The sequence below is a fragment of the Tachyglossus aculeatus genome, chromosome X2 (assembly GCF_015852505.1).
Source record: "Tachyglossus aculeatus isolate mTacAcu1 chromosome X2, mTacAcu1.pri, whole genome shotgun sequence".
Classification (NCBI taxonomy): Eukaryota; Metazoa; Chordata; class Mammalia; order Monotremata; family Tachyglossidae; genus Tachyglossus; species Tachyglossus aculeatus.
The window spans coordinates 1759952-1782929 of NC_052100.1; the positions used below are offsets into that span (position 1 = coordinate 1759952).

Consider the following 22978-nt stretch of genomic DNA (forward strand, 5'->3'; position numbering starts at 1 on the left):
CTGCTCCCCGAGTGTGTGAGACGGCGGCGGCGGCGGAGCGACGGGAGCGAGCTGAGCGCACAGTCCGGCCCGCCCCCTCCCTCCTTCTCCTCCTCCCTCCTCCCTCCTCCTCCTCCTCCTCCTCCTCCTTCCTCCCGCCTCCCTCCTCCCCCCGCCCCCCGGCCGAGAGCTCTGGCCTCGGCCCTGCGCCCAGAGAGGGCTTCTCCCGCTTCCCCCTTCCCCAAGCCGGACTCCCCCAGGACCCTCCGACCCCACTCCGGACCCTCTTCCCTCTTCAACGCCCCCCAATCCTTGCCGCCTCCCGGAAGCCTTCCTTCCTAAGATCCGACACCTGTCCCTCGTCCCCTCCCCCGGGCCTGGCTTCTTCCCTCGGGGTTGGTCCAACAGGGGCTGGCCGGACCCCTCGGCCTCCCCGGGGGTACAGCCTCCAGAGGAGGCCGGGGGGCGGTCAATTCCCGGGGGGCTCAGTCAGCCAAGGAAGGGGGTGGGGGGAGAGAGAGGAAAGCTGCCCGATGGGGCCTCCTTGGGAAGCGGAGTAGGAGGAATGAGGGAACAGGGCCCGGATTCGACTTTAGGGTTTGCCCAGGAACCTTGGGAGAGCACACACACACACACACACAAACACACACCCCAATACACGGCCTCCCGCGAGGTCCCCCCCGAGTGTCACCCGCCAACACTTCCTCTCCCCGAGTGTCCCCCTCCCCTAGATGTCACACACTCTGCCCGTTATCACACTTCTTGTGTCCCACACAGCCACACGCCGCGTTTTTCTCACAATCGCAAACCCCGGCTCCAGATCTCTGGCGCCATCTGAGGGCTACATGAAGCCGAGAAGAACGAGAGAGAAGGAGAGATGGACCGCGGGCAGAGCAATCAGTCAATCCGTGGTATTTATTGAGCGCTTACTGCGTGCAGAGCACTGTGCCCAGCGCTTGGGAGAGCACGGTACAACAGAGGTGGAAGACACGATGCCTGTCTATCAGGAGCTTACAGACTAAAATAAATTGCAGGTGGATCTGTACCGTGGGGGTAAAAATCAAAATGCTTAGAGGGTATATGGAATCAAGTGCCTGGATGACGCAGAAGGGAGGGCAAATTGGAGAAGTGACGCAGAAAGGGGGGCAAATAGGGGACGCGAGAGCTTAGTCACAGGACTCCATCCTCCTTCACTCTAGGTAACCCCATGGGGGTGGGTTCATTGCGGGTGGGATTTCCAGGGCTAGAGACCACGGGATATGGAGTTCGAGAGAAAAGACATTTCTGGAAGGTGGATGGGAGGGACCGAAAGGGTCCGGGGTGGATCCGTGGAGGGACAGAGTGAGCAGGTTTTCTAGGTCCTTATAGGCGTGGTGATATCCTAGCTGGGGGACAGAGACGCTCGCAGAGGATTGGCTGTTCAGGACACCCTCTACGCTCCTCCCCTTTTCCCTGTCCCTTCCATCTGCACCCCTATCTTCTCCATCTCCCTTCCTCAATGGCCCGCCCCGCTCTTCTCCCTGGGCCGTGAAGCCTGTGCTTTCGTGGTCCTCTTTTCCGCCGCTTTCTCCCTCTTAACAGGACCGTATCTCCTCTGAATCCAGGTCTCGGGGGGTCGGGGAAGGATTTGGGGGGCGAAGATGGCACAGAAATGCTCTCAGCCCAAGGGCCAGCAAGCCAGGTGTCTCCCTCTCACCAGAGCTTCTCTGTGTGGGCTGGGCGGGGCGGCGCGTCGTGAGAGTTGGGGAGTGGGTTTCTAGGTGGAAGACGTTAGCAGGTGACCCCGGCGTGGGGGAGAAGGGAGGGGCTTCATCTGAGGAGTCTCGGCTCTTCTCTGGACTCCTGGCTTCCCTCCAGGACGTGGGTGCATCTCCCCCCAGCAGTCCCCAGTCGCCCCCCTTCTTCCTCCTCTTTGCTCCTGGAGGGAGGAGGGCCTGAGCAGCGATGAGACTTTTTGGAGAGAAGAGCCCCCACCCCACCCCTGACTGGCCCACCCCCCTCCCCGCTTCAGCCACACGCACCAAACCCGGCTCCCGTCTGCTGTGAGCTGTTCAAAGACATCTCTGTTCTCCTCGGCTCGCTCCAGGCTCCGAGGGAGAAACAGTCTTGCAGCTTGGCAGGAACTGCTGCTTATCGTCCAGTTGTTATTCCCATCGCTGATTCCCCACAATTAAACCCAAATCTTCCACCAAGCGAGTGGGCACAGCCGGATCGGGTCTGGCGCTCTCCTCCTCTCTCTCTCCGCCCCCTCTTCCATCCCCGCTCCCCGCGCCTAGGGCCCACTGATTGCATCCCCCCAGGTCCAGGGCGAGGCAGGAGGCCCAGAGTTAAGCCAGGAGGTAGTTGGAGGACGTCAGGGGTGTGTGTGGAAGAGAGTAAGCAGAGCTTACATTTTAGGATCGGGAAGGTTGGAGCCAAGATGCTGTGATCTAGCTCTCTGGCTGGGATGCTGTGTCCAAGGACCTTTCCAGAGACACTGTTGCTGAAATGCTGTTGCCTAGGCCTAAAGACAGGCTACTGTTGCCAAGATACTGTTGCCTAGGGTTGTAGAGGTGATGTTGTTGTCTAGGGCTGTAGCTGGGATGTTGTTACTTAGAGCTGTAACCAGGGTACTTTTGCCTAGGACTCTAGCTGAGATGCTGTTGCCTGGGACTGTAGTCCGAATACGCTGTCCCATTCCTGGGACACTGTTGCTGAGATTTTGTTGCCTAGGGCTACAGCCAGAAGACTGCTGCCTAGGGTTGTAGCTGGGGTATTGTTGCCTAGAGCTGTAGCCAGGATGCTGTTGCCTGGGGCTGTAACCAGGGAGCTGTGTCAGAGAACCATTCCTGAGGTGGTGTTGCAGAGATGTTGTTGCCTAGGCCTATGGCTGGGGTACAGTTGCCTAGGAGTGTAGTTGAGTTGCTGTCTCCTGGGGTTGTAGCTGGGGTACTGTTGCCTAGGACTGTAGCTGAGCTGCTGTAGGGTGTGTGAGGGTAGCAGGGTGAAGCTGTGAGGTTCTGGGGAGCCCGGGGGGAGGCGGAGAGCTGATGGGATTTAGACTGCCGCTCTGCTGCCTCGGAGGAGCCAGGGAGCCTGTTTTCATTACTGTTTTAACTCTTTTTTTAACCTTGTTTTTCTCTCAGCTGCACTTTCGCTCACTCATTAATTTTGGTATTTTTCTCACGGTGCCTCAGCCCCTGTCACAGTTACCATGGCAACGAGAGGCAGTGTGCACAGCGCCAAAATATCTGATCAAAAAATAACCAAAATAAGCAAACACAATGGCAGTGTGCTGAGGGCCAGGGTGGAGGGGGGCTGTCCAGTCCGGGGACCACTCTCCCCTGCCTCGGGGGTCCCCCTCCCTGCTCAGGGAGGCCCTCTCCACTTGCCCAGACCAAAAATCTTCTATGCCTAGAAGCCCCCATCCCCAAAAGGGATCCTGCTTTCTCCTCACCGAGAGGCTTTAGGAGGTACTAGGACGCCCAAGATTCAGCCACCACTCCACACCACTGCAGGCACCAGTCCCCCTGTAAACCCTGCCCTTCCCCAGCAAAGTCTAACTTCCCCCCTCTGTGGCTTCTGATGCCTTCAGATAACCCTTGACATGGAAGTACAGTTTGATCGGGGAGAGGCATGCCTGGGCTGGGCTCCACTGACCAGTTGCCCCATCATCTACTGTCCATTTCTCTCCTGTTTCTTTGCAGTCCTCACCACTTCATGACTCAGTTGGGGAAGGAGGGAGGTAGACAGAAAATCTGGGAGACGAAGCCATACTGGTATCCTTGTATCCTCAGGCTTGATTTTTCAACCCCTCAAACCCCTACATCTATAACCCTCAGAGAGGAAGCAGAGTGGCTTGGTGGAAAGAGCCTGCTCCTTGGAGTCAGAGGATCTGGGTTCTAATCCTGGCTCTGCCACTTGCCTGCTGTGTGATCTTGGTCAAGCCACTTAACTTCTTTGTGCCTCAGTTACCTCATCTGGAAAATAGGAAATAAATCCCACTGCCTCCTACTTAGACTGTGAGCCCCAAGCTGGAGAGGAACTGTGTCCAACCTGATCAGCTTTCATCTACCCCAGTGGTTAGTACAGTGCCTAGCTAGTAATTGCTTAACAAGTCTCATTTGGAAAAAAAAAAAAAAAAAGGATTGGCAACTTTGTCTTCTGCCCCAGTCCTGGAATGCCTGCCTCTGGGGCACTTGGTCATAGTTGGTCCCCAAACAATTGGAACAGGGACAGGAAAGGGCAACATGAAACAGTTTCCAAACAAGGAATGTTGAGAGGTGGAATTTCCAGAACTAGGAAGGGAGCTGACAGAGCAGACAGGGAATTGCTGTTCCCCAAATTCACCACTGGAGCTGTGGATCTCCCCTTCTAGACTGTAAGTTCGTTGTGGTCAGGGAACATGTCTACTAATTTTGTTTGTACTCTCCCAAGTGCTTAATACAGTGCTCTGCGTGTAGTAAGCGCTCAATAAATACCTTTGATTGGCTGATTGCTTGAAGGAGACAGGTTTAGAGCAAACAGCAGGAAAAACTTCTTCCGCCAGTGTGAGCTTGAGAACGGGAATCTGCTTCCACAGGGAGCTGTGCAGCCGGGAGCACCAGAGTGGGGTCGACAGATCCATGAATATCTGTGCTGGGTCCCTGGAGGAGACTCAGGGATGGAGACAGGAGAGTCGGGAGGGTGGGATGGTCCATACTCGATCACTGGGGTCACTGGGGAGAATAAGGGATGGAAAAGGGAGAGTCAGGGATGTTGGATGGTCTACACTGGGTCACTGAGTCAGGGATGGAGAAGGAAGAGTCAGGATTTTGGAGAGCCCATCCCTAGCCAGGATTGTTGGGTATCCAGGAGGTCAACCAGCACACTCGAAGCCTCCTGGTGCCCATGTCAAGAGGGTCCTGGGCTGGCAGGACACAACCCTGACCAAACATCATCACCGGTATCATTCAGTATTCCCGATGCCAGCTAGGTGCAGAGTTCTATACAGAGCACTGGGGAACAGGCCACAGACATGACATCCCTTAGGTCTTATTTGTCTATGCCCCTACTCACCCTCCCCTTCATCCCCAGCCCCAGTTCCCTACAAGCTCCATTCCCACCCTTCCCTATCTGGTTACCTCATCCTACTCCTACTCCTGTTACCCCACCTCTCCTTCCCCTTGAGACCCCTGCCCTGCCCTTTTCATTTTCTGAGACCTCCCCACCCTTGCCCTTTCTTCCCCTGAGCCCCTCACCCTGCCCCTTCCTTTCCCCAAGGCACCTCCAACCTCCCTATCTTCATCCCACTCCTCCCTCTCCCCATCATCCCGTCCTTCCTCCCCCATCACCCTGTCTTCCTTCCATCCCCATGAGACCCCCCCTACCCTGCCCCTTCACCCCCCCGGGACCCCCACCCTGCCACTTCCTCCTCCTGCACGCTTCTAACCCATTCCCCCCTCGCCCATTCACCTCTCCCTCCCTCCATCTCCATGAGCCCCCCTTCCTCCCTCTGCTGCCCCCCACCCCGCCCCTCCCTGCGGCCCGTCGCCCCTCCTCCCCTCGCCTCCAGCCCGAGCACCCCCTCCCCCGCTGCAGCGAGTGGTTAGGCCGCGCCTCCTGGCACAGCCTTCCCATCTCCGTTGCCATGGAAACCTGGTCGGCTGCGCAGGACGGGGAGGGGGAGGGGGGCTGCCGGGGGGGGGGAGAGGGGAGGGGACCGGATGGGGCTGGGGTGGCCGGGGTGGGAGCCGGAGGGGGTCCAGACCCAGGGAGCTAGGGCTGGGCGGGGGGCTGCAGCCAAGAAGAGGGGAAATGGCCCTCTGGACCCTCTCCGGGTTGGCACAGGCTGTATGGTGGTCTGAGGATGGAGTGAGGGGTGTAGTCTGGCAGGAGGCAGGGAGGCTAGGGGCGCAGTCTGGAGCTAACGCCCACTCCCCAGCAGGGAGACCCCTCCCCTGGACCCAGGGCGTCCTGGACCCTGATTTGGGCTTGGAGAGGGACGTCCCCACCTCCCATCTCGACCAGGGTGAGGACTCACCCCTCCCCCAGTCCCGCCCCCTGCCTGCCCCCCACCCATGGGCTCTGTTTCTGGGCGAAGAAGCCCCTCATCCCGAATCTCCAGTGACCCGGCCGGGACCCCGGAGGGTCCCCGGGGCCATGGCGAGGGCAGGGGCCGGGGCCAGCAGCCCTGGAGGACGCGGTGCCCGGCGCTGACCCGTGGCGTGCGGCGCTCAATGCCCCATTGATCTCCGGGGCCTGAAGGCGCCATTGTGCCTGTCGGGGGGTGGGGGGTGATGGGGAGGGGGACCGGGGGGCGATGTCAAAGGGGAGGAATGTGTCTGGCTGAGTCGCCCCGAGGCGCTGGGCACAGGTTCCCGGCCTGCTCTCTCCCCGCCCCTCCCCTGATCCTTTCCCCGGAATCCCCAACGACCCCCTCGTTCGTTCATTCAATCGTATTTATTGAGCGCTCACTGTGTGAAGAGCACTGTACTAAGTGCTTGGGAAAGCAGCGTGGCTCAGTGGAAAAAGCCCGGGCTTTGGAGTCAGAGGTAATGGGAGAATACCAAGAGATAGCTACGGAGAGGAGAAAGAGATATAATAATAATGTTGGTATTTGTTAAGCGCTTACTATGTGCCAATTGTCAGCTGTGTGACTCTGGGCAAGTCACTTAACTTCTCTGGGCCTCAGTTACCTCATCTGTAAAATGGAGATGAAGACCGTGAGCCACCCCCGTGGGACAACCTGATCACCTCGTAACTTCCCCAGCGCTTAGAACAGTGCTTTGCACATAGTAAGCGCTTAATAAATGTCATTATTAGTATTATTATTACAATACAGCGATAGAGACAATCCCTGCCCACAGTGAGCTCACAGTTTAGGGGGGCCCCACCTCGCCCCTGGTACTTGGGGATGGGGTGCCCACCCCCTCCCCCACCACATCCTTGACTTCCAGGGCTGGAGCTTTAGGAAAGGGCCCCCAGGACCCAGCAGCCGGGCAAGGAAAGGGGAGGGGAAGGGGGAGATTGCTGCTTCTCCTCACTCGTGATCCAGGATCTGGAGGAGGGTGGGTTCGGAGTGGCCTTGAGACCCGAGCCGGGTTCTCGGACAGTCCAGGGGGGCACACATGACCCCTGGACTCCGTCCCCACTGCCTCCTGTCCCCCATGAACTATGGAGGGTACAGCGGTCATCTGCACTGTACTGAACACTGGAAGTGTGCAGAGGCACACTGCTGGTCACCTATTGTGGGCAAGGCATTGAACTGTACAACTTTTCTGTGCCGAACACTGTATTAGCCGCATGTACCGTGTGCAGAATACTGTACTAGTTACCTATTGTTTGCAGAGCGCTGCACTGGCTGCCTACTGGATGCACAGTACTGTTCATGGCACCTACTATGTACGAGACACTGAACTGGGCACCTACTAGATGAGGTCACTGAACTGGGCACCTACTGGATAAAGGGCACAGTCCTGGGTACCTACTGTGTGTAGGGCCCCCTTCTAGACTGTGAGCCCACTGTTGGGTAGGGACCGTCTCTATATGTTGCCAACTTGTACTTCCCAAGCGCTTAGTACAGTGCTATGCACACAGTAAGCACTCAATAAATGCGATTGAATGAATGAATGAATGAATGAATGAATGAATAGGGCACTGAACTGGGCACCTGCTGGATGCAGGGTGCAGTAGAGAAGCAGCGTGGCTCAGTGGAAAGAGCGCGGGCTTGGGAGTCAGAGGTCATGGGTTTGAATCCCAGCTTTACCACTTGTCAGCTGTGTGACTTTGGCAAGCCACTTAACTTCTCTGTGCCTCAGTTACCTCATCTGTAAAATGGGGATTAAGACTGTGAGCCCCACGTGGGACAACCTGATCACCTTGTATCCCCCCCAGCGCTTAGAGCAGTGCTTTGCACATAGTAAGCGCTTAACAAATGCCATCATTATTATTATTATTATTATTACTGGGCACCTACTGTGTATAGAACACTGTACTGGGCACTTCTTGTGTGCAGAGCTCAGTACTGGGTGCCTTCTTTGTCCAGAGGGGTGTACTGGACAGTTGGGGGGGGTCAGGCAGAAACCCTCAAGGGCAGACCCTCTTTCTCTTTTGCCCCGTCCTCCTCCTCCTGGTCAGAGTGGTTTGGGGGGCGGGGCTGCCCCGAAAGGGAGCTGTCCAGCACCTCCGTTCTCCGGGGAGCTGAGCGGGGACATGGGTGATGGGAGAGACGCCCAGAGGTCCTGGGACAGGGGGCAGCAGGCCGGCCCCCCGCCCCCCGCCCCGTCCTACTCAGCATTGACCAGGAGAGGGGAAGGCAGAATCGAGGCTGCTCTCCTAGGACAGCGGTCCGGCGCTGTGACGTCAGCCCTGTGACGTCATAGCGGGGCGGGGCCTGGACTTGAGGGCGGGCCAGAGAATAGGCCTCGGGGCTTTGGAGTGATTTACTGGCCATACTTCATTTTGGACTTTCATGGTGCCCCTCCTTCCGACTTCCTGGACTCTATTTCCTCCCTGAGTCTTCTCCTTTCCTCTCCTCCCCCTTTCCTTCGGCCTCCCTCTTTGTCTTTGTCTCAGTCTCTGTGAATCTCTGAACTCTTTCCCAGCCTGGCTTAGTGGAAAGAGCACGGGCTTGGGAGTCAGAGGTCGTGGGTTCCAATCCCCGTTCCGCAACTTCTCAGCTGTGTGACTTTGGGCAAGTCACTTAACTTCTCTGTGCCTCAGTTACCTCATCGGTAAAGTGGGGATTAAGACTGTGAGCCCCACCTGGGACAACCTGATCACCTTGCATCTCCCCCAGAGCTTAGAACAGTGCTTGGCACATAGTAAGTGCTTAACAAATACCAACATTATTATTATATCTCTTTCTCCTCTTCGCAGCTATCTCTTGGTATTCTCCCTTGGTCTCTGATTTTATCGATCAATCAATCAATCAACCGATCATATTTATTGAGCACTGTGTACAGAGCATTGTACTAATTGCTTGGGAGAGCACAATATAAAAGTCGGTAGACACTTATAGACACTTTAGTAGACTTGTCTCTGTCTCTCAGCGTCCTGTGTTCTCTATATGTCTATTCTCTGTCTCTTGGTGATCTCACTAAGTCTCTGTCTCCCTTCTCTCTAGTAGTGTTAGAAATCAGTCAATCAATGATACTTATTGAGAGCTTACTATGTGCAGAGCACTGTATTAAGCCCTTGGGAGAGTACAACATAACAGAATTAACAGACGCATTCCCTGCCCATAATGAGTTTACAGTCTAGAGGAGTAGTAGTAATAAAACTTATTAAGCCCTAACTGTGTGCAGAGTACTGTACTAAGTGCTACATTCTCTTGGCTCTTGGGGTTTCTGCCTCCCTGCCTGCTTCTTTCTGTTTCTTGGGGTCTCTGTGCCTTTATCTCTCTCTTTCTCTATCCCTGCCTCCAAGGGGGTCTCTCTCTGTATTTATCTTTTTCTATCAGGGTTTCTGTGTCTCTACATTGATGTCTCTGTCTCTTGGGGTCTCTGTGCTCTCTGCAGATCTCTTTCCTATCTATCTCTTGGAGTTCTTTTCTAGGACTTTGTCTCTTTGCCTTTCTATCTTCATTTCTTAAAATTTCTATCTCCCTGCCTGTATCACAGTCTACCGGGTCTCCGTCTCCCTCCCTGTATCTCTCTCTATCTGGTGGCATCTCTGCCTCTCGGGCTCTCTGTCTCCCTTCCTGTATCGCTCTCTGTCGGGATCTCTGCTTCACTGCCTGTATTTCTCTGCTTCTCAGAATCTGCCTGCTTTTATTTCTCTGTGTTTCTGAGCTGTTTGCATATCTCTTTGCTCTGTCTCTGTCTCTCTGGAGAGCTCTCCATACATCTCTGCTCTCTATCCCTCGGGGCTCTCTCAGTTTCTCATCTCTGAGTCTCTTGGGGTCTCTTTCCTCTTCTCTCCCCCCATTCCCCCCACTCCACTTAGTTTCTCCCTGTTCTGCTAATGTACACCCTACTGTGATGAGGGACCATAATTCTGGGAGAAGATTAGTTTCAAATTGTTTTTCTCTGTGTTGTTGGAAATGAGACTTTAATGTGATGCTCCTCCCTTCCCCTCTTTCCCCTCCTCCCTGCCCTCCGGGTGGGAGCTCGCCCTGACCCCTAACCCCGGGGTCCAGACCCTCACCCTTCACCCCTTCCTTGACCCTTGCACTCTCCTCAGCCCAGTGGGGTGGCAGAAGAAGAGTAAGTGTTGGCTAGGTGCCCGGAAAGGCCCCTGCCCTGCTGGTGGACATCTCCTCGGCCCTGCCTCTTCCTTTGACTGGCCTCTGCCAGCCCTGACTCCATGTTGGCGGGCCTGTCTGTCTGTCTGCTACCATCCTGTGACAGCTCTGCCCCTGAAAAAGGAAGTGATTTAATCCATCAGTGTCTCCAAGTTGTCTCCCTGACTCAGTTCCAACTTCCTCCTAGCAGGCCCCAGGAAGAACAATCTGTTGGGGGTTGAGATGGGCCTGCTGGTTACTCTTCAGTGAGAAGACAGACCTTCTGGTTGCCCCTCAGTGAGAAGACGGGCCTGCTGGTTGCCCCTCCAGAAGAAAGGCAGGCACAGCCCTGGGAGTCAGAAGGTTATGTGTTCTAATCCCGACTCGGCCACTTGTCTTTAGTGTGACCTTAGACAGGTCACTTCACTTCTCTGGGACTCGGCTACCTAATCTGTAAAATGGGAATTGAGTCTGTGAAGCCTCACAAGGGACAGGAACTATTTCCAACCGCCCCGGCATTTAGTACAGTGCCTGGCACATAGTAAGTGCTTATTATTATTATTCTGAAACAGAGACTGTGTCCCATGGTCTGGGTGATACTGACCAAATCTCCCTTCTCCAGACCTCAGTTTCTCTGTCTAGACTATAGGCAGAGCAGACTCTCCAAGGGGGATGATCGATAATTATGACAATATTAAGCACTTACTTTAGGTTAAGTATTATGCCTATAGGTGCCTGTGTCACCTGGAGCTCAGTTGATAAATCAGTGGTATTTGCTAAGCACTGTAGTAAGTGCTTGAGAGAGTACAGTACAAGAGTAAGTGCTCAGTAAATACCATTGATTGATTGACTAGAATCAGTATGCGCAATCCCTGCCCAAAAGAAGCTTGCTGTCCCAAGCTGGAGACAGACATTAAAGTAATTTAAAGATACGGGAAATGGGAGAGAATAAGGATATGTCCTTAAGCAGTGGTTTAGTGGAAAGAACACGGGCTTTGGGAGTCAGAGGACGTGGGCTCTAATCCCAGCTCTGCCACTTGTCTGCTGTGTGACCTTGGGTAAGTCACTTCACTTCTCTGTGCCTCAATTACCTCTTCTGTAAAATGGGGATTAAGACTGTGAGCCCCATGTGGGACAACCTGATTACCTTGTCTCTACCCCAGTGCTTAGAACAGTGCTTGGCATGTAGTAAGTGCTTAACAAATACCATAATTATTATAAATGCCGAGGGGCTAGGGGTGGGGTGGATATCAAGTGTTTAAGAGGAATATATCCAAGTGCACATGTGCCACTCAAAAGGGAGGACAAATAGGAGAAATGAGGGCTTAGTCAGGGAAGACATCTTGGAGGAGATGGATTTTAGAGGGCTTTGAAGTTGAGGAGAGTGGTGGACTGTCAAATATTCATTCATTCATTCAATCATATTTATTGAGCGCTTACTGTGTGCAGAGCACTGAACTAATCACTTGGGAAGTACAAGTTTGCAACATATAGGCTCCAGGAGGACCTCCCAGACTGAGCTCCTTCCTTCCTCTCCCCCTCGTCCCCCTCTCCATCCCCCCGTCTTAGCTCCTTCCCTTCCCCACAGCACCTGTATATATGTATATATGTTTGTACATATTTATTACTCTATTTATTTATTTATTTATTTTACTTGTACATATCTATTCTATTTATTTTATTTTGTTAATATGTTTGGTTTTGTTCTCTGTCTCCCCCTTCTAGACTGTGAGCCCACTGTTGGGTAGGGACTGTCTCTCTATGTTGCCAACTTGTACTTCCCAAGCACTTAGTACAGTGCTCTGCACACAGTAAGCGCTCAATAAATATGATTGATTGATTGATTGATTGGGGTAGATACAAAGTAATCGGGTTGTCCCACATGGGGCTCACATTCTTAATTCCCATTTTCCAGATGAGGTAACTGAGGCCCAGAGAAGTTAAGTGACTTGCCCAAAGTCACACAGCTGATAAGTGGTGGAGCCGGGATTAGAACCCATGACCTCTGACTCCTAAGCCCGGGCTCTTTCCACTAAGCTATACTGCTTCTCCGTGCTTCTCAACATATAATCTTCTCAACATATAATCATGTTGGTACCAGTACTCACTAGATGCCAAGCATTGTGCTAAATACTGAGTAATGTAGGATGATCAGTTTGGTGCTTAGAACAGTAGTTGGCACATAGTAAGCACTTAACAAATACCATCATTATTATTATCAGACACAGTCTCTGCTTCGCACAGCATTCCTGGTCTAAGACGGGGGGAGAGCCCGTTCTTACCCCCATTTACAGGTGAGGAAATGGAGACGCAGAGAGTTGAAGTGATTTGCTCAAGGTCACACAGTGTGTGTGTTGCTCTATATGTGTGGGATTCATTCATTCAATCGTATTTATTGAGTGCTTACTGTGTGCAGAGCACTGGACTAAGCGCTTGGGAAGTACAAGTTGGCAACATATATAGTTCCTACCCAACAATGGGCTCACATGTGTGTGTGCCCCACATTACCACGTCTCCAGCCTCTGCCCACTCCCCGGGGATCCCATTCCTTCCTTCCTTCCTTCCTTCATTCATTCAATCGTATTTATTCAGTTCTTACTGTGTGCAGGGCACTGTACTAAGCGCTTGGGAAGTACAAGTCGGCAACATACAGAGGCGGTCCCTACCCAACAATGGGCTCCCAGTCTAGAAGGGGGAGACAGACAACAAAACAAAACATGTGGGCAGGTGTCAAGTCGTCAGAACAAATAGAATTAAAGCTATCCCAGTTGGATTGTCCCCCAAATTCAGTCCCAGCAGGAGAAAGGGCCAGTGGGCGGGTGAACCCCGAGCCTGTCCCATCCCCAGGGAGGGTTTGCCTGGGCTCCCCTCCTCTCTGTTCTGGGTGGGGGGGGGGGCATTTCAGGGCAGCCTAGGACCTAAAGAGTGTGCGGGTTTGGGGTACAGAAAGGGGGTGGGGGAGATGGGAATGACTGCGGGCTCGGAACAGGTGTCAGCACACTCCTGACAGCCACTCAAAGCCGTGTGATAAAGGCTCGTTTGCGTGTCCATTTGCATGCATTTGCATGTATCTACATCTCCAAATCAATGGAGACGGCCTCAATAGTTTCTGCTTTGGGAGGAAATGGAGAGGGGGAGGGGAAATTATCTCTTGGTGTAGGACGGGGGAGGGGAAATGATGGAAAGGGAGGGGCCCCGGAGGGGAGTTAGGCTGGGAAACAGGAGGGGGAACCGCAGGGAACGTGTCCAGACCCCCCTGACCCCAAGGGTGAGTGGGCGCAGACAGGGAGCCCACCCAAGAGTCCCAGCTCTCTGAGTGTCTCTGAATCTCTTTTTTTATGGTATTTGTTAAGCGCTTACTATGTGCCAGGCACTGTACTAAGCAACGGGGTAGATAAAATCTAATCAGTTTGGACACAGTCCATGTCCCACATGGGGCTCACAGTCTTAATCCCCCCTTTACAGATGAGGTAACTGAGGCACAGAAGAGTTAAGTGACTTAACCAAGGTCACATAGCAGACATGTGGTGGAGTCAGGATTAGAACTCAGTTCCTTCTGACTCCCAGAACCATGCTCTATCTACTAGGCACACTGCTTCTCTACCTCTCTCTGTGTATCCCCAGCTCTCTGTGTCTCTCTAAGTAGCTCTGCCTAACTCTTTCTGTCATCCCAGATCTCTGAATATCTCTGCCTCCCTGGGCCTGTCTGTCTCCTTGCCTCCATCTTTCTGTCTCTGTCTCTGTCTTCCCAGCTCCCTGTAGATCTCTGTCCCTCTTGGTGTCTCTATCTCCCTGTCTCTCTGACCTTCTATTTCCCCAATTCCCTCTGGTTCTACCTTCCTCTTGGTCTGTCTCTCTGGCTTTCTATATTTCTGTCTCTTTGTGCCCCTGATATCCCTGATTCCATATCTCTGCCTCTCTCTCTGTCTCCGGTTCTGTCTCTCTGGCTCTCCCTGACTCTCTCTCTTTCTTTTTCTCCCTCTCTATCTCTGGGTCTCTCTGACTTTGTCTCTGGCTATATCTCTGCACATCTATTTGGGTCTCTGGGTCTTTCTCCATCTCGCGCAGTTTAGCTCTGTTTCCTCTCTCGATGCTGTAGCACCATCTAGTCGAGCGGCTGGGTAGAACAGCGGGTCCTGACTCCGGTTTCTCCCTCCTGCTCCTGCTTCCATTGCTCCTTCTTCCCTTCTTATCCTCCTCTGCCCCTCTTTCCCTCGGGACCCCTTAGGGGAAAGAGGTCGGAATCCAGGGGAGGGGAGACTGGGGGCAGAGAGAGGGAGCAGGCCAATCGGAGATGGGAGAGGGCCAGTGGAGAGGGTAAAAACAGCATCTCCTCCTAACTCAGCCCCTCGGACCTCTCTCAGTTTCCTGTTTCCCATTTCCGGCTCCTTGGAGACCCCTTCCCCCCTCCACACTCCCACCCCTTCTTCGTCACCCCCACCCCCCGGCATCAGCTCTGGCCCAATACAATCACTCTCCTATCTGGGTCAGGGGAAAGGTAAGTCCTGTCCTTCCCCTGACTTTCTCATCACTGTAGACAGCACCACCATTCTCCCTGTCTCACAAGCCCATAACCTTGGCATTTTCCTCGACTCATCTCTCTCATTCAACCCAGATAGATATTCAACCTGTCATCAATTTCTGTCGGCTCAACCTTCACATCACTAAATCTGCCCTTTCCTCTCCATCCAAACCACTACCACGTTAATCCAAGCATTTATCCTGTCCCTCCTTGATTACTGCATCAGCCACTTTGCTGACCTCCCTGCCTCTTGTCTCTCTCCACTTCAGTCCATACTTCATTCTGCTGCCCGGCTCATTTTTCTCCAAAACCACTCGGTCCATGTTTCCCCACTTCTCAAGAACCACCAGTGATTGTCCAACCACCTCCACATCAAACAGAGAGTCCTTACCATCAAGCTTTAAAGCACTCAATCACTTTGTCCTCTCCTACCTCACCTCCCTGATTAACTACTCCAACCCAGGCCACACACTTGGCTCTTTTAATGCCAACCTACTCACTGTACCTCGATCTCATCTCTCTTGCCAACGACCTCTCACCACATCCTACCTCTGGTCTGGAATGCCCTCTTTCTTCATATCTGACAGACAGTCACTCTCCCCACATTCAAATCCTTATGAAGGCACCTCTCTTCTTTTTTTATGGTATTTGCTAAGTGCTTATTAGGTACCAGGCACTGTACTAAGCACTGGAATAGATACAAGCTAATCATTGTTGGACACAGTCCCTGCCCCACATGGGGCTCAAAGTCTTAATCCCCATTTAAAGTTGAGGTAACTGAGGCACAGAGAAGTTAACAGAGTTTTCCAAGGCCACACAGCAGACAAGAAACAGAGCAGGATTAGAACCCAGGTACTCTGACTCCCACTAGGCCATGCATCTTCCCCAGGAGGCCTTCCCTAAGCCCTCATTTTGAACATGCACCCTTTATTCACCCCTCCCTCAGCCCCACAGCACTTATTTACATATCTATAATATATTTATTTATTTTAATGTCTACTCGGGGTGCTGGTCTGACTTCTGATTTTGATTCCCAAAGAATAGCACAAACTGCAATGGGGGGACCTTCGTAGACTAGGGAAGACTCCCTAGGAATTGGGGGCATGGGAGGAGCCATAACAATAATAATAATAATAATAATAATAATGGCATTTCTTAAGTGCTTACTATATGCCAAGCACCGTTCTAAGCACTGGGGTAGATACAAGGTAATAAGGTTGTCCCACGTGGGGCTCACAGTCTTCACCCCCATTTTACAGATGAGGGAACTGAGGCCCAGAGAAGTTAAGTGACTTGCCCAAGGTCACACAGCTGATCAATGGTGGAGCCGGGATTAGAACCCTTGACCTCTGACCCCCAAGCCCGGGCTCTTTCCACTGACCCACGCTGCTTCTCTAAGAGCAAGAAAGGAAGTGATTCAGAACTCACTCCAAACACAAGGGCTGTCAGCTGGAACCAGTCTGAACCACCAGGATAGTTGGAGGTGGGGGGGGGGGGGGCACAGGACCTGAGCCCTGGTGGGCTGGGGGTGGGAGGGCGACCAGACCCCAGGCACTGGGGAGCCAGAGAAGGGGGGTAAGAAGGTAAAGGAGTCTTCGATCCTCAGGCAGAACAGACAGGTCCAAATTTTCTGGGCTAAATACCCCACCCCCACCTCTTCATCCTCTACACCACCCTGGTTGTGGGGGGGTAGGTGTGAAAACACTAGGTACCCCCTCTGTGGGGGCAGGGATAAGGGAACAGTTATCAGCATCTTGGAAGAGGGACTGGGGAAAGGGAGGAGAAGGGCGATTGGAGCAGAGGGAGAGAGCTTGGGGCAGGAGGGGGCAGTGGGCTTGGGTATGGGTATGTGTTTGGGCAGCCTGGGGCAGGAGAAAGGGGCTGAAGGTATTGAAGGATCTGGGACAGGAAGGGTGAGTTTCTGGGGTATTGAGGGGTCTGGAGAAGGACGGAGGAGTGGCTAGGGTGTTAGAGGCCTGGAGCAGGAGAGAGGGGGTGGCTGGGATATTGGGGGCTTGGGGAGGATGGAGGGATGGCTGGGGCACTGGTGGTCTGGGGAAGGAGGGAGAGGGTGGCTGGGACATTGGGATGCCTGGAATGGGAAAGGAAGCGGGTTAGATGTTTTGAGGATAAGATTCCGGGAGCTTTTCCCTCGTCAATAATGCAGCAGCAAAGCAAGAGGATCCGGCACGAGCGATAGGACACCGGGGCCCGGGGCGGGGGCGGGGGGTGGGAGGGAGAGCCGCCCCTCAGACCCGTGCCCAGACCGCTCGGCCCAGCTCGCTCTCCGCTCCCGGGGTCCTGCAGCCTGCGGGGGGCACAGGGACGGCCGGGGGCCCGGGGGCCCGAGGAGAGGAGATCGGCCCTATCTCGTGTCGGGGCCCCCCGCGCCGGCCCCCCATGTCCCGGAGAGGGGACGGCGTCTACATCCCGGATGACTCCGATTTCCGCTCGTTCCAGGAGCAGTGCGAGAGCCCCGACGGCTGGCAGAGCCAGTTCAGCCACGGCGGGGTGACGGTGTGGAGCCAGAGCCCCCAAGACGAGGCGCGCACCGTACAGAAGATCAAGGTCAGCGCCAAGACGACCCTCCCCCACCGACTTCGCGGGAAGCCCCCAGCTCCCAATTCAGCCACCCTGCCCGCCCCCTCCCCCCAGGCCTGGGGTAGACGGTTCCTGGCCCTGACCCTGACCCCCTCCTCATCTTTCTTGTTCCCTAAGCCTAGACACCCCACCCCCCCACTGGACCCTAGCCTTCAACTAATCCGTGTAATTCCAAACCCTTGGACCGTCCCTGCTCTCCAATCTCCCCATTATCCCAATCCCCCCATTCTCCAATCCCACACTCTCCAGTCCTCCCATTCTTCTTCAATCTTCCCATTCTCTGATTCCCCATTCTCCAACCTCCTCAGTCTCCAATCCCCTCCATTCTTCATTCCCCCCATTCTTCAACCCCCTCCATTCTCCATTCCCCCATTCTTCAACCCCCAGTCTTCAATCCCCCCCATTCTCAAATCGTCTCCAATCTTCCCTTGTTCCCAGTACCCCGGATCTCCAATTCCCACCCCCAACCCAGGACTTTTGGTGCCCCCAGAAACCCAACAAAAGAACAAGATTGAGTTGCTGGCATCTGCTTGGTGACGGCGGGGGGGGGGGGGGGGGGGCCCGGGGGGCAGGTAACTGACAGAGACACAATAACGGCCCGTAATTCTACCCCCACCGTTGTTGGGGTGGGGGTGGAGGGCTGGTGGGCTGGGGGCTGGGCTCCCGCTTTAGAATCGCACAGTGATATCCTTGGTCCGCACCCCTCCACCCCATACTGAGAGCTGGCAAGGGATGGGGTCTCTCCTGTTCCCCAAATCCCCAGGGGGGACATTTCTGTCACTTCCTCAGGAAGCCACCCCATTTCATCTGACATTCAGAAGCAGCGTGGCTCAGTGGAAAGAGCCCAGGTTTGGGAGTCAGAAGTCGCGGGTTCTAATCCCAGCTCCACCACTTGTCAGCTGTATGACTTTGGGCAAGTCACTTAACTTCTCTGTGCCTCAGTTCCCTCATCTGTAAAATGGGGATGGAGACTGTGAGCCCCAGACAACCTCGATTACCTTGTATCCCCCCACCCAGCGCTTAGAACAATGCTTTGCACATAGTAAGCGCTTAACAAATACCAACATTATTATTCATTCATTCAATCAATCATATTTACTGAACGCTTACTGTGTTCAAAACACTGTACTAAGCACTGGGAGAGTAAGATACAGCAATACACAGACACATTCCCTGCCCACAACGAGTTTACAGTCTAGAGGGTGGGGCTGAGGGCGCCAGCGTCTGGGAGGCCGTGGGATTTCCCTGGATCGTACCAGCCTTCTCCCGCAGAACCGTTGCTACTGAGCCACTAGACTGTAAGCTCACTGTGGCCAGGGAATGTGTCTACCAACTCCGGTATATTGTACTCTCCAAACGCTTAGTACAGTGCTCTGCGCACAGTAAGGGCTCAATAAATACGATTGAGTGAGTCGGAAGCGCCTGCGCCCACCCCAGCCTCAGTTTCCCCATCCTAATGGGGGACGGCCTGCGGAAAAAGAAACTCACGACGCCTTCCCCCCGCCCCCGCAGATGCGGATCTCGTGCCGGGACGTGGCGGCCGAGACCCTATACGACGTGTTGCACGATATCCACTATCGCCCTAAGTGGGACTCGCATATGATCGACACGTTCGACATTGGGCGGCTGACGGCCAACGCCGACGTGGGCTACTACTCCTGTGAGAGGGGCCGAGGAAGGGGCGGGGAGAGGCCCGGGTGGGTGGGGGGGTAGGAGTCCCTGGAGGAGGGAGGGGGCCTTGAGAATAAGAGGGAGGGCGATTATGGGAGAAGGTCCTGGAAGCAGCATGATATAATGGATAGAGCACGGGCCTATCCATTAGAAGACCATGGGTTCTAATCCCACCTCCTCCACTTGTCTGCTCTGTGTCCTTGTGCAAGTCACTTCACTTCTCTGTGCCTCAGTTACCTCATCTGTAAAAACGGCTGTTGAGACTGTGAGCCCCACTTGGGACAGGGACTGTGTCTAACGCGATTTGCTTGTATCCATTCCAGCGCTTAGTACAGTACCTGGCACACAGCAAGAGCTCAGCAGATGCCATTATTATTATTCTTATTATTAGGGAGTGGGAGAGGGTCTCGGTGGAGGAGGGAGAGGTCTCCGTTAGGGCAGGAGGGGCACTGGAAGATGGGTGGCGGCTCCTGGGTGCAGGAGGATAAATCTCCTTTAAATCCGCGGTTGGAGAGGGGGGTCCTACTCTTGGGGGGAAGCGGTTATAGAGAGGGAGGGACCCAGGACTGACATGGATACCCACTCCTGAGGACGAGGCAGGGGCTGAAGCCGGGGGAGCCGGATGCCGCACGGAGCTGGGGTTAGGGGAGGGGATCAGGGGCATCAGGGGCAGAGGCTCAGGATGGAAGCCCCCTCGGGATCCCTTGCCTTTCACCCCGCTACCTCGCCCCCCGCCCCCAGGGCGCTGCCCCAGCCCGCTGAAGAACAGAGACTTTGTGACTCTTCGGTCCTGGCTGCCCTTAGGACAAGACTATATCATCGTCAACTACAGCGTTAAACACCCGGTGAGGTGGGGGCACTGGAGTGGGGAGGGGGGAACACCGGAGTGGGGGCTAGGACCCCCAGTCCGTTCGAGGGCAGAGCGGAACCGCCCCCTAAATCAGAGGGGGAGGCAGTGGGGTGACACTTTTCCCCTCTGGAGCCGGCAGGGAACAGAGTGTGTAGATATTAGGGGGTTGGGGGGGACCGTGGGTGGAGGGGGTGTCTCTGAGTGAGGGAGGGGGTTTCCGACCCGGTCTGGGGGGGCCTTCCCCCCTCTGCCTCGCCGCCCCCAGAAGCACCCCCCTCGAAAGGACTTCGTGCGGGCCGTGTCCCTGCAGACCGGTTACCTGGTCAAAGCCAGCGGGGGCGGAGGCTGCGTCCTCTACTACCTCAGCCAGGTGGACCCCCGAGGTCAGCGCCGCGAGGGACCCGGACATGGACACGGGAGAGCTCGGACACGCGGGGGAGATGGAGAGGGAGGCACGAGGAGGGGGCGGCAGTGGCGGGGATGAGAGGAAGGGGGAGGGAGGCCGGGGGGAGGGAGGATGCGAGATTGACGGCCGGGCCTTCCTGTGTTTCAGGGTCGCTGCCCAAGTGGGTGGTCAACAAGGTGACCCAGCTAATGGCCCCAAAGGTGAGCGGGTCCCGCTGCAGGATCGGCCTCAGCTACGTAGTGGAGGCGGTGTTAAGCTGGTGTGCCCGGGGAGGGGACGAAGAAGGGGAAGGAGGGGATAAAAAGACCCCCCAGGGGAAATTGGACGCCATCTCTCTCCACCTCGCAGCCCCCCAACTCCCCTCCTAGCCTCACGCCCCCTCCCTCCTAATCAATCCATGATATTTATTGAGCACTTACTGTGTACAGAGCACTGTGCTAAGCGCTTGGGAGAGTACAATGCAATAGAGTTGTAGACCTTTCCTGTCCCTCTCTCCCAGGAAAGCAGCCCGCCTAGAAGTGGCCATAGCATTGGGGTTACCTGCTGCTAGCCCAGCGCCCACCTTGGCCACGGCCATCGGAGAGTTGTTGGGGTTTTTTTAAGGCATTTGTTAAGCGCTTACTATATGCCAAGCACTGTTCTAAGATTTGAGGGGTGGAATGGGGGCTGCAGGAAAGCAGAGATGGTTGAGTCGGGATGATAATAATAATACTAATACTACTACTAATAATAATAATAATGGCATTTATTAAGCGCTATGTGCAAAGCACTGTTCTATGCGCTGGGGAGGTTACAAGGTGATTAGGTTGTCCCACGGGGGGCTCACAGTCTTAATTCCCATTTTACAGATGAGGGAACTGAGGCCTAGAGAAATGAAGTGACTTGCGCAAAGTCACCCAGCACTCACTATGTGCCAAGCACTGTTCTAAGCATGGGAGGGTGGGATGGGGGCTGCAAAAGCAGAGATTGTTGAGTCGAGATAAGAATAGTAATAATAATGGAATTTGTTAAGCGCTTACTATGTGCCAAGCACTGTTCTAAGCATGGGAGGGTGGGATGGGGGCTGCAGGAAAGCAGAGATGGTTGAGTCGAGATAAGAATAATGGAAATAATAATGGAATTTGTTAAGCACTTACTATGTGCCAAGCACTGTTCTAAGCGTGGGAGGGTGGGTTGTGGGCTGCAGGAAAGTGGAGATGGTTGAGTTGAGATAAGAATAATAGGAATGATAATGGAATTTGTTAAGCACTTACTATGTGCCAAGCACTGTTCTAAGCATGGGAGCGGGGGTTGGGGGCTGCAGGAAAGCAGAGCTGGTTGAGTCGAGATAAGAATAATAGAAATAATAATGGAATTTGTTAAGTGCTTCCTATGTGCCAAGCACTGTTCTAAGCGAGTTGAGCCCCAGGAATGTGGGGAGGGGGAGAGGGGATAGAGGGCTGGACTGAGCCCCTGCGCCTCCCGCCCCCGGATCCGTCTAGGCCCTGAAAAAGATCTACAAGGCGGGCCTGAAGTATCCCGATTGGAAACGGAAGCACAGTCCGGGCTACAAGCCCTGGCTTTTCCCGGAGCAGAACACGCTGCCCACCTTGAGCCTGGCCGAGCTGGCTCTGCAGCACGCAGACTCCCTGGAGGCCATCGACGAGAGTGGCGTTGTCGAAGAGCGCGCTCCCCACAGCGCGGACCCCAAGGAGGAGCCGCGGGAGGCCTGACCGCCCTCCCCAACACCTCCGAGTTCACTCCTGTCCAGAGTGAACCCCCCTCCCACTGTCCTATCCTCTCTAGGAGACCCTCCCCTGATCAGCCCCACCCTCCCTGCCCATTGTTTTAATAATAATAATAATAATAATAATAATAATGGCATTTGTTGAGCACTTACTATGTGCAAAGCACTGTTCTAAGCGCTGGGGGGGGGATACAAGGTGATCAGATTGTCCTACGTGGGGCTCACAGTCTTAATCCCCATTTTACAGATAAAGTAACCGAGGCGCAGAGAAGTTAAGTGACTTGCCCAAGGTCACACAACAGACACGTGGCGGAGCTGGGATTCGAACCCATGACCTCTGACTCCAAAGCCCGTGCTCTTTCCACTGAGCCACGCTGCTTCTTCTTTAATGGTGTTTCTTGAGCGCTTATTTGGTGCCAGGCACTGTTCTAAGCGCTGGGGTAGATACAACCTAATCAGGTTGGATACAGTCCCTGTCCCACATGGATTTACCGTCTTAATCCCCATTTTACAGGTGAGGTTGCTGAGGCACAGAGAAGTTAAGTGACTTGCCTGATGTCACACAGCAGACAAGTGGAGGAGTCAGGATTAGAACCCAGGTCCTTCTGACTCCCAGGTCCGTGCTCTATTCATTCATTCATTCAATCGTATTTATTGAGCACTGTACTAAGAGCTTGGGAAGTACAAGTTGGCAACATATACAGATGGTCCCTACCCAACAGTGGGCTCACAGTCTAGAAGGGAGAGACAGAGAACAAAACAAAACATGTTAACAAAATAAAATAAATAGAATAAGTATGCAGAAATAAAATAAATAAATTTATTTATTTATACCCATTAGGCATTGGCCCCTGATGGACGAGGGGTGGAGAACTGGTTTTGTCTCCTTCCTGGAGCCCCTGGATGGAGGTGGGGAGGCAAGGCAGGGCAGAGGGGGCAGGACCATTAGTCTGGGGAGGAGACAAGAAGACTCTTTCCTGCCATTCATTCATTCATTCAATCGTATTTATTGAGTGCTTACTGTGTGCAGAGCACTGTAC

General features: G+C 54.1%; 1 protein-coding gene across 1 annotated transcript; it reads left to right on the top strand.

Moving 5' to 3' along the window:
* Positions 1–17084: 17084 nt before the first annotated feature.
* Positions 17085–22026, top strand: LOC119949468 (START domain-containing protein 10-like). The gene is made up of 6 exons (XM_038771264.1): positions 17085–17252; positions 18798–18945; positions 19698–19801; positions 20072–20189; positions 20360–20412; positions 21694–22026. The coding sequence occupies exons 1-6, from the start codon at positions 17085–17087 to the stop codon at positions 21922–21924; spliced, it is 822 nt and encodes a 273-aa protein (XP_038627192.1). The 3' UTR covers positions 21925–22026.
* The last annotated feature ends 952 nt before the right edge of the window (positions 22027–22978 follow it).